Source organism: Stegodyphus dumicola, chromosome X1, assembly GCF_044657685.1.
Source record: "Stegodyphus dumicola isolate Sdum_Otavi_A_Nest chromosome X1, ASM4465768v1".
NCBI lineage: Eukaryota > Metazoa > Arthropoda > Arachnida > Araneae > Eresidae > Stegodyphus > Stegodyphus dumicola.
This window is the reverse complement of record NC_140780.1, coordinates 18262003-18274282: the sequence shown is the minus strand read 5'-3', so window position 1 is coordinate 18274282 and position 12280 is coordinate 18262003. Positions and strand designations below refer to the sequence as shown.

The window sequence follows — 12280 nt, the reverse complement described above, 5'->3', positions numbered from 1 at the left end:
TTCATGTTTGCAATTGGTACCAGCTGATAGTCGGGTTCGAATTAAGCACAAACCCCATGAGGCTATGAATTCATCTTGGCAACAAGTTATTTGCAGATTTATTGTTATAGAACATATCTATCTGGCATGCATTATGTTCTCTAGTCAAACTGAACCAGTTCTTGATAGGAAATCACTATCATATCATATTAAAAGTCCATCAAATTAAAGCTCCAGATGATTACTCATCTGGAGCCCTTTAGGGACTTCACGATTCCCAATAATGGTGAGATGCTCGAGGATGAAAATTCATTGTGTCATAAGACTCAGATTGTTCACGACTATTTCTAGCCAGCATTCTGGACATTTCCAACACATGATCTGACCACATAGCTCGGCAGACATGAGCCTCGTAAAGCATATTCGGGATATGACAGACATGGCCATTCGTGCACAAGATCAAGCATTTTCCACAACCACGCAGTTATGAGCAGCTATTGATATAGCATTGTTGAATATCCCTCCTGGGCACTTCCGTCAACTTGTTGAGTTGATGCTATATTGAGTTGCTACATTCCATATGGCTAAAGGAGGCTTCGTAGAATATTAGAGGTGTATTCTTTTTGGCATGCCATTGTATGTAGGACATAAATTTTTCAGCATTACATTAACATATAAAGATAGAGAATTCTTAGCTTATATAGAATGTAATAAGAATTAATCGTAATTCCGGATTTCCTAATAATGCTTTTTATTTATTTTCCAAAAGTTTTGGTTCATGAAATATGCATATAATAAATGTGATTCATGCAAGTATGTATCTCCTTTTCAGTTCAACATTATTGAATTCGATAGTGACACGTTTATGATTCTCATGGAGTATCTCCAAAGTGGTTCTTGCCCACTTACGTGTGAAACAATTCCGGGTCTTATCTGTGCAGCTGAACATTACGATCTTCCAGAGCTTCTACAGGCATGTTTCCATCATGCCAAACAGCATTTTCGATTGTCCGTGGTAAGATCCTTTGCAAAATGTACATTTCTTTCTTTATAAATGGTTTGAAACTTAAATCTCCAAAACTTCTCGTGGAAACAGGTCAGTTATATTCTGGAATTCTGATATGTCTTTATAAAATACTGTATACATATACTCGTATAAATCTTAGGAGTTTATTCAGAATTTGTATGGGAAAATTTCTCGCATAACATTTCGAATGATAGGTATTTTATGCAGACAAAATGTATTCTAAATTGCGCAAAGCCCTTTTCTGTAGACTTAAAAGTTGAAATAGGCCGCACGTATAAAGAATGCTTTATAACTTCAGGTGTACTCCAAGTGGCTTATACTACAATATACAGAATTATCATAAAAAACATGAATTTTTCAATAATTTATAAACAAAAAGCACAGTACTAGATATCGCATTCAAGCCTAAAGAGGTTATTCCGTATAAGTATGAAATTTCCAGAAAATTAGGAGGGACCGTATGAAATTTCTTCCAGCCATTTCATACGGTCCCTCCTTCTTTTCTCGAACGACTATCATTGGAAACTCTTTTTCTCATTATGCTAAGTTTCTGACTGATGTCACAGTTGAAGGAGGAAGTTACATCTTCATTCTTCTATATGAAAAGCTACCACAACGGCATATTGGTATAAGAGATTACCCCGATGAATATGCACTCTGTCCAATAAATTAGAAAACCAAGGTCAATATTTTGTTGGACAACCTTTCGCACAGATAACTGCTCTGATTCGTTTAGGCATCGAGTCTACATACTTCTGGAGTGAATTTACGTCCAGAAAATACCATACATTGGCTATGCAGCTTTTTAGATCTTGTAAATACGATGGAAGAGGTGAGTGCTGTCGGATGCGTCATTCAACTACATCCCATACATGTTTTATGGAATTAAGATCCGGGCTGGCTAGAGAAGGTGCTGGAAGTCAGACTGATGATCAACGAATCAATTCTTCTGGCACTATGTAAAATTACATTAACGTCCATGAAGTGTCCGTCACTATTAGGGTAAAAATGCAACAGCGCAGGGTGCACTTGATCTGCCATTATATCCAGGTATCTCATGGCTGCTTTTTTACCCTCGAGGAACACCAGGGCACCCCTTCCATGCCAGCAGAACATGCCCTATATCATGATACTCCTACCACACCATCTTGCGTTACTCGCACCACAGTGCGAGTAAGACAAGATGGCACTGTGGTGCGAGTTGATCTGTGTCACTTGAAGCACAGTAAAGTCCCTATGCTGCCGTACAATTCGTCGGAGACGCCACCGATCACTCTTTTGGAAAATTGTGCTCGAACCGCAGTTACGACTTCGAGACGACTACGAGAAGGACTTTGGATTTTTATTCCAACTCTTAAAAACCTTTGATATGGCTGCTTTTTAGAACCCAGTGAGATTTTCTGTCTTCAAAATCGAGGCCCTGCTAAACAGGCACTAACAATAAACCCTTTTTCAAATGATGAAAGATCTGTCGTTTTTCCCATTTTACGTCATTCATCGTGAAACGCACTCTTACATCTTTCTTATACTAAGATTCCATCATAAACAAATTTGCATACTCCTTTCCTAGAACGCATTCAAATGAAAATCTCAAAGGTTTCTAATTCATTGGACAGTGTGTGTATCTTTCTCAAAGGATGGACTTGACGGGCTACAAAGCATAACATACTACTCAATGTATGATTCCCCGAAAGTGCTGATTTAACCCACTGCGATTCTTTTCTTTAGGGGTACATGAAACACAAGGACTTTTGTGCCTTCCCTTTTTTTTTTTTTTTTTTTTTTTTTTTTTTTTTTTTTTTGTGTGTGTGTGTGTGTGTGTGTGTGATTTAGATAACAGATTTCTAACCTTTTTCTTTTATCGAGCCCTTTTTAATGAATAGTTTTCTTTATCAAATCCCTTACACTTTTTTCAGAAGTATACAGCACACGACGTAATCATAAAACAAATAATTGCACATAAATAACGTTAAGATTAATTAGATTAAAATTATGAACAAAATTTTAAAAAGCTTTTTTTATCAAATTTATGTTTTTTTTTTTTTTTTTTTTTTTTTTTTTTTTTTTTTTTTTCAAATATAAGGAAGTTTTCAGTAGCAAAAATCAACGGATTCTAATTTGCAATGAATTAGAAATCTAAATTTTTTAATGTTTAGCGTAAAATTGCTCGCTTCATAAATCACCTCTCTCAAGAATACTCAACCATGTTTTCCACAGTATATACTGGCTTGACTAAAGCTTACTTCCACCAGATACAAAAAGGAAAAAGTCGATGATGTTGGTATGGCCACAACTTTTATTTTGGGCTATTTCTGCAATATTACTTTTAAATTCCGACACGTAGCTTACCCAGACTTTCGCTTCAACATCCTTCTTTAATGCACTCAATTCTTTTTGCATCATAATCAAGGTCAGATGTGTCAGCTATTCTGTGAGCCATGCTGGCAAATTCAAATTTTCAATGTCTTGGAAGCGAATATTAAAATATTCTTTTAAATTCTTCAAATGGCTTGAATATAATAATATAGCTTCTGAAAAAGTACAATATTTTTCAATAACGGACAATCTAGGGGCAATCGCTTCTTTGTAATTTTTTGGTTGCGTTTTCTTGCATTCCTTTTACATTTTATGTTGCAATTAATGCGTAAAAAGTTTACACATTTTAAAATATATTAAATAATTTTAATGTCTTTTTCCTTATATTTATTTTATGTAATTTCTTTCTTACTACATGAATTTTAGATCTTACTCTCTGATTACTTATACTTCATTACTACTTTATATCAATAAGCAATTAAATATAAATTTTATTAATATATCTTTTAATTAACCGGATCTTTATTGTGGCGATCAGCTGGCGTTGCATACTCGATTATCGACTCCAAATCCACACTTTTATCGTCTTTAATCCCTTTAAAATGTTGTCGATCCCCAAGGAATCAACAGCGACCCATTGGGAACCCTCATTTAAATTAACTAAAACAACATTTCATAGACGTTACATCTGCACTCGACTCAGGTGCCTTAAGTCAGTTTCGCACAAGATGTATGTACTCTGTGTGCCCGAAGTTCGGTAGAACTTTTGAAACTGTTGCTATAAATTTAGATTTTCTGTACAAATTAATAAAAATTAATGTATAATAGTTCGTATTATACTTATTTTTTATAAATTATTGAAACTGCATTTTCTTTCATAATAAATATGCATTATTATTCTATTATCAATATTTTATGAAATCTAAACGAAGTTTTACTGTAGCTTGTTGACAATCATGCAAAGTTAAAATATTTAATTTCATGTATAATATTCTTATTTTAAATTCCTGATAAATTTCAGCAATAAGAGTCTATGCATCTGCGATTACAGATATTTATGTACAGTGGACGCTCGTTAATTCAAATCTTCTGTTAATTTTAACTAAACCAAAAGGCCCCCAAAACGTGTATTGGAATTAACGTTAAAAATATCTCATTAATTAGAACTAAATTTTTATCACTTCGGATAATTCGGACTAAAAATTCGACAAAAATTTCTTTTCTTCGTTAAACTGAGAAATTATACGCTGTACTTATTATTTTGTGCGTCAAAATTATCCATATTCTCTTTTGTATAAAGAGGCATTAGTCTGCATTCCTCAACTATTGCATTTCCACTAAACGTTAGTTATTGCTCGACTATTGCATTTCCTTTTATCAGTGCTTAATTGGAAAAACTCTCCGGTCTAACCTGTTTCCTTGGATTCTTTCGAACTCTCTATGATTGGGTCAGGATAGGGGGAGAATTATTTGTTATGAATTTTCTTAGAACTTCAGAAAAACCAGTCTTTACTAGAGATTCCAGAGGGTTGCGTCAGTTCAGAAAAGTTAATGTGCTCTAGTTTTTCTTCCTGAGTGTATGGTGTGAACGTGTAAAAAATCAGGATGTCTACACGTGAAAAGTACAAATCTCTAAAATTTGGAGACAAAGGTAGAAATTTTAAAGAAAGTAGAGCATGGCGAATGAAAAACAAAGTTAGCAGCTGTCTGTGGAATTAAAAAAATACCTTGTCAGCTTATTTGAAAAACAAGGAATCAATTTTAGCTTCATGGGGAAAATCTAAGTTTGTTAGAGGAAGGAAACGCATGAGAAATACGCCCAAGAAGATCTAGAAAAAGCTCTATTGCTATGGTCCCAGGAGGCTACAGCTCTAAATTTTCTTATAAATGGACCCCAACTACAGATGACAGCTCATGAATTGGCAACTCAAAAGGGTGATGAAGATTTCAAATGCAGTGATTGATAACTTTCTCCATTTAAATCAAGGCATAATATTTCTTATTAAACTGTATGTGGCCAAAGCTGTGATGTAAACGAAGACGTATGCACTAATTTCGGTAGGAAACTGCCAGGTCTTTTCTCTACATGCCGAAAGATATTTTTAATGCAGACAAACGGCATTTTTTTATAAACTCTTGTCAAACAAGACATTACATTTTAACCCTTTGCGGCACAGTGTGTCCGGTCTTGGACTCACCTAAAAATTTCCTTCTTTACGCACAGAAAAAATTGAATGAAAAAGGATGTATAAGTTACTATAGGTTACTCAGAACCTTCTTTATTTATAGTAGATGGCAGCTCAGCACAAACCAGTCCATATATTACAGCCATGTTTAGTTTTTTAAGACCCTCATTTTTCAAAGAAATCTTCCAGATTTTTTTAGGGTATAAAAGGAATTGCTTGAAAAGAAATTTCTATGTTATTTTTTTGGTTGTATGCTAATCTCTTTATTCTATATTAGTTTTAAATTTTTACCTTGAAATATTGCCTAAAATCAAACGGCGAACCCTAGGTATGCCTAGACCGGGCTCACCGATAATCTAGGACAACTGAGAGTCTGTATTCTTTGTTTCTCCGCATCTCATCTGTCAGTTCATTGACAACAATGCTCGTTTCAGCACTCTTTTCGAAGCTCTATTCAATCAGTGTGCCCGCTTCGGCCACACCCACAGAAATAAACAATATGTGCTATCTTCACAAAATTTTATTTGTGTACTCCTCTAGGTCTCATTAGACTGCCTATCTTTTTTGTTTTTTAATCAAAACCCCCAACTTTAAAAGGTAGCGGGCCGTAAAGGGTTAAAGTGGATGCTTACGTAGGAGGGAAAAGCAGTAAACAGAGAATTACTGCTTTAGTTTGCGCTAATATGGATGGAAGCGAAAACCTTAAATTATTGGTAATTGCAAAGTCCAAGAATCCACTGTGTTTTAAAAGAATTCGAAAATTGCCACTTGATTATGTGTCCTATACAAAAGCATGGATGACACGAAATATCTTCAGTAACTGATTAAAAGTAACAGATAAGCAGTTGTCTAAGATAAAGCGTAAGATTATCTTATTTATGGATAACGCAACCTGCCACAGTAACCTTTCAGAACTGATTTCCCTACATAGGTTGAATATTTTCAGCCAAAAACAGCTGCGAAGCTACAACCAAGAGATCAAGGAATCATCCAAAATCTTAAAACAAATTATCGTAAAAGTCACTTACAACGCTTTTTTTCTTTAGATCGTGGTGAAAACTGCGAGATTACGCTGCTGACAGCTATAAATGATCTATACGGCGCATGGAATGCTGCTATAAAAAGCACAATTAGTAACTGCTTTCGTCACGCTAAATTCATGCACACAGAAGAGAACAATCGTATCCAAGAATGGGAGAATACTGATACAGCTTTCCCTGAATTCACGAAATTTATAAGGTATTTCTCCCCCTTTCCTAGAGAGTTTTCGTGGGGTAGTGGTCTGCACGCTGAGCCGGTATTCCAGAGGTCCGTGGTTCGATTCTCGGCGAAGGCGTTGCTAATTTTTCATCTTGCCTGCTTCCAAAAAAAAATCCTAATGTCTCTACAAATTTAAATGTGATAACACTTCTTTTTACTTTTTCTGATTATGTGAGGGTAGATGAAGACTTGGGAGTCTGTGTAAAACTGAACGATGAAGACATAATAAAAAATGTCCGAGAAGATGGTAAAGAAGAGATTTTATCGGATTCAGAAGAGAATGCAGAGACTGTTAAGCGTCCTATTGATCAAACCATAATGGACTCTATAAAATCTCTGAAAGCTTTTATTCAAATTGAACCTTCCTCTGAAAAAGAAATAAAATGTTTACTTCAAATCGTGAAGCTGACTGAAAAATAAAATCAAACATCCGTTTTACAGTTTTTTCCAAAAGTGTAATTCATATTTTAAATTACAATTTGTTTACTTACTACTGCATATCTTTTGCTTCTTTTTATGATTAAGTTAAGTCTTTATTGCTCCTTAATATGTTTAATTTTAGATAGCATAGTATAATATATTTTCTGTGGTTATATATACTGGGAGATTTTTCGTCTTCAGTGCTGCACTTTTAAAGTTATATTTTCCTCTTGGCATCGGGTAATTCAAATTCTTTTCTGAGAACCTTTGAGTTCGAATTAACGAGCGTCTGCTGTACCTTATTAGCTCGCACAAAAAACATTTCTTCTTCCAAGTGGCCGTCTGAAAACCATACCCGTCTTTTATGTTCAACCCAAACTTCAAAGAATATATGAAAAGAATTCTTTAAGAGCCTTTAAATTTGAGTCAAACATTGTATTTACTTAAGTATAGTGTATTGTATTTACTTAAGTAACATTGTATTTACTTAAGTACATTGTATTTACTTAGTTTTACTTTGAAGTATAGTGTTTATACTACTTATTTATCTTTCTTGCAGAGCACGTTCAGTAGATCCAGCTCCTATATGAATCTATCTTATATGCAATCAATATTTCTTTCCTTGAAGAATAGTTTCGAAAATTTAGGGTCGTCTCATATGAGAAGCTATTTTATATTTGAGCAAATGTATTATATATACATATGTAAAATAAAAATATGTAAATCAAAATTCCGACCTTAATTTGCAATATTTCCTTAACTCTCCATTTTAATTTGGGCATTTCCTTTTTTCTGTCCTAAAATAGTAACTGCTTATAATAAGTATTTCTAAAGTGCGCTTTCAAAATTAATTTATGTCATAACCTTGCATGATGCTAATGATGTCTTTCATAAATGCTTTAGCCAATAATAATTTTAAAAGTTATTAATTAACCAATCAAAATAAAGTTAAGCCAAAACCAAATCATTCTGAAGAGGGATTTCATCTTAAAATGTCATATTCTTTCTCTGTTTCTTTATCTAGCTAGACTGCTGCCCACTGTTTCTATTCGTACCGCAACATCTTCGAAATCGTGAAACTTTCTTTAAGAACATGAGAGTCTTTTGCGCCACTTTATTTCAGCCTTTATTACTCTTGGAATCTTAATATATCAAGATTTAAATCATATACACATAGAGTCATTAGGTTTGTCTGTGCAGGAGACCTGAAAAATGGGTAGTGTCGTCTGCCAGTTCGAACGTTGGACCTCCCAACTGCTAGCAGGACTTATTATCCAATTACACCACGAAGACACGCAGAAAGGAGGGAGAAAATAACTTATATACTCCCTTTTCTAAAAGGTGAGGGGGATGGTGGAATCTAATAACCAAATCCTGGTGTTGACAAAATATCATCCACCACTTTTTAGTTTAGGTGCAACTTCTAGAGATCTTTTAGAATTTTTCGAATCCAGGAAACGTGAGAACTGTGCAATGCCTCCCCCCCCCCGGAATTCGGTCACCGGACCTTCCGGCTGCTAGCCGGAAATGCTATCTAGTTACACTTAAGGAACGCAGAAAGAAGCGTGGTTAATATATACCTTATAAATAAATTAACCGATATTATAGAAGTTTCTCATTTGTATGTCGACGCAAAAGAGCGGACAAAAATGGCGCATAAACGAGAAAGATAAATAACTGTAAATTAGCCCAAATTCAAGCCGAAATTAAGTTTGAAATTAGCATGATATTCCGAATAAGAGAATAACATAGATACTAAGCAAATATCAAAAAAATCGCATTTACAAAGTGAAATTTAACACTTTAAAGCTTAAATAAATCAAAATTCACAAGATTTTAATTATATGCATCCTTTTAGAAGTAGTTTTAAAAAAAAATTTCCTTCTTTTCTTTTGCTCGAAACACCATTTTCAAGTTTGTTGATACAGCAATGTGTAGCACGAGATGCATCAATAAGATGAACTTAGTAATGGAGAGTTTCCAGAGATTTCACTGCTTTTATGAAAGTTGAAGTACGTAGTTCTAATTAAGTTAGCTTCAATGTCTGCTTTTCCATATTTTTCAGGGGGGGGTGCTGTTATCATTTTCATTATCATTCAGAATTTCAGTGAATATTTCTTGACCCTTTTTTCAATTCCTTCTCGCACTGCCTTTTTTTTCTATTTTTTAGGTCTGTACGATGTTGAATATGCTGGAAAATTACTACTGGAGGTACAACTCCGCTTCGGAATTGGTAAACGCAATTCTTCAGTATATAGATACCCGAGCAGCTCAGTTGTTCAGTCGAAAAGAATTCTTAGACCTTTCTGAATCAATGTTCCAAATGATATTAGGTAGAGAACTGAATATTTCTGAAGTTTCTAAATTCCAGGTTATGTTACAATGGGCTAATAACAAAATCGAATCATCGAGTAAAGTAGGTAATAACCTGTTCACTTATTAATTTACTTGATACATGTAATATTACACTTACTTGCTCATGTTTTAATTGAAATTACCAAAATTACTTAGATGTTTTGCATTCTGTCCGTACAACCGGTCTCTAAAGTGCAATACAAGCTTTAAGAGAGACATAATAGTCTCTTGTGTAGATATCAGATATGATAAGTATTTACTGTAATTCATTTTTTATTGTATTCTTATCATCTTTTACTTTTTCTCACTGCTTTTGCTCATCATATGATATACAGATTTGAAGAAAATATATATATGATATACAGATTTGTAGATATCAGATATGATAAGTATTTACTGTAATTCATTTTTATTGTATTCTTATCATTTTTTACTTTTTCTCACTGCCTTTGTTCATCATATGATATACAGATTTGAAGAAAATATACATATGATATACAGATTTGTAGATATCAGATATGATAAGTATTTACTGTAATTCATTTTTTATTGTATTCTTATCATCTTTTACTTTTTCTCACTGCTTTTGCTCATCATATGATATACAGATTTGAAGAAAAGAAAACCGAGGATTTTACTGTGGAGTAAAGAATCGTCCTAAAAATCTAAAATGAATTTTTTCATACTTATTAATAATTCGAACTTTATAAGAATTACTGATTTAGTCTCTAAGTTATTTATATGATAATAAAAAGAGAGGACGCGAAGATCTGATTTGAAAGGAGCGATGCAAATATTAGACAAGATTCAGTTTAAAATGGAATTGTGTCTTTCTCGAAATAAGACTAATGTGATCTCACCGATACTAAAATATGTGTACATTTAATTGAATTGTAATTTAATTTCACTGATTCATAACTTTTCTTTTAGTCATATTTCCTCATCTGAATTTGGTAAACAAATCAAGGAATTATATAAAATAATTTAAAATGAAATTTTAAATTCGATTATTATTTCACAAAATATTATACAGTAAAGAAAAGGTACAATATCACACGTCAATACATCAATTCTCATAAATCTGTAAACTTATGAAACTTTAGTCAGATTTCTTATCTGAATTTGGTAAACAAATTATATATAATAATTTAAACTGAAATTTTAAATTAGATTATTATTTCACAAAATATTATACAGTGAAGAAAAAGTGCAATGTCACACATCAGTTCTCATAAACCTGTAAACTTATGAAATTCTCTATAATATAGCATAAACTTTCGTGCAGATCGAAAATGATGAAGATCAAATCTTTATATTATTTTGTAAGAATATGCACTTCATATTATATGATATTTTGTGTCATTAGATACTTAAAAGTGTAAGTTAACAATAGAATAACTCTCTTAATATGAAGCAAATGAGGAAATTAATTCAAATGGAAAAAAGACAAATACCAAATATAAATGAAAATCTCCATTGTTAACAGAAGTTGCCTATCACTCGCTGTCTCACTTGGAGAAGAGGCAAAACATGACATACAAATAACCATTCTCACTCCTGAGCCTACAGATTCAACATTATATTATACAGTGATATAAGGTTCAAACATTATCACTCGCTATCTCACTAGGAGAAGAGGCAAAACATGACATACAAATAACCATTCTCACTCCTGAGCCTACAGATTCAACATTATATTATACAGTGATATAAGGTTCAAACATTATCACTCGCTGTCTCACTGGGAGAAGAGGCAAAACATGACATACAAATAACCATTCTCACTCCTGAGCCTACAGATTCAACATTATATTATACAGTGATATAAGATTCAAACATTATCACTCGCTGTCTCACTTGGAGAAGAGGCAAAACATGACATACAAATAACCATTCTCACTCCTAAGTCTACAGCTTCAACATTATATTATACAGTGATATAAGGTTCAAACATTTCCTTCAAAATTTGGAATATCAAAAACAATAAAAAAATTATCTGTTAATAATTTCCACTATAAGATTAGAAACTGTGCACCCCACCTCTCCGTCACCTGTCAGATGTATAAAAATACAGGAAATGAAACTAAGAAGAGAAAAGTTGAACAAAACCTGCAGTTTTATGGAACGTCACTGCCCTGGGCTAACCAAGTCACTTATCGTGGGGATCAATGATCCTCACAAATTTTCTCACATGTTCCCCCACATATACACTCTATTATTCAGAAGTTCCGGATTCGTAAAGCTAAACTCAACTCCTTAATTGCCCGAAACAGCGTTCTATCTATAGATAAAAAGTTCATTTATAAGTTCATACTGCATCCCATGCTCTGTTACGCTTGCCTAGTCTGGGCGTATTCATGTAAAACTCTACGCAAAAAACTGCAAACTGCCCCGAACGTTGCTCTGCAGCAAATTACAAACGCATCATACTATATTAGAAACAATGCAATTCATGCGCAACTGGGCATAATTCCACTGAAAAGTTTTTACTACCACCTGGTCAGACAGTTTCACATTCGTTTACGTACTGTAAGTAACTCTGAAATCAGAATTCATAACTACGATTTTAAAAACGATACTAATAAAAAAACAGGCCAAAGTGCATTCTCAATCCAAATGTAATCGTGGAAGTCTGATTTTTATATTTACTTTGTCATGTTATTCGGTATTCTTTTGTTTTTATTTATGTATATTTATATCTTTTGTGTATCGTATGCATTTGTTCACCGGTTGAGAC

At 33.4% G+C, this 12280-nt stretch overlaps 2 protein-coding genes across 4 annotated transcripts in view; one reads left to right on the top strand and one right to left on the bottom strand.

Annotated features, from left to right (window-relative positions):
* Positions 1 to 12280, top strand: part of LOC118186365 (uncharacterized) — a 205373-nt gene that overhangs the window by 169113 nt on the left and 23980 nt on the right. For all 3 annotated transcript variants that reach the window (XM_035356443.2, XM_035356445.2, XM_035356444.2), the window contains 2 exons: positions 812 to 994; positions 9359 to 9608. In XM_035356443.2, coding sequence (XP_035212334.1) covers positions 812 to 994; positions 9359 to 9608 — 433 coding nt within the window. The remainder of the gene's footprint in view (positions 1 to 811; positions 995 to 9358; positions 9609 to 12280) is intronic.
* LOC118185644 (uncharacterized) overlaps positions 1 to 12280 on the bottom strand; it is a 390931-nt gene that overhangs the window by 372572 nt on the left and 6079 nt on the right. The window lies entirely within an intron of this gene.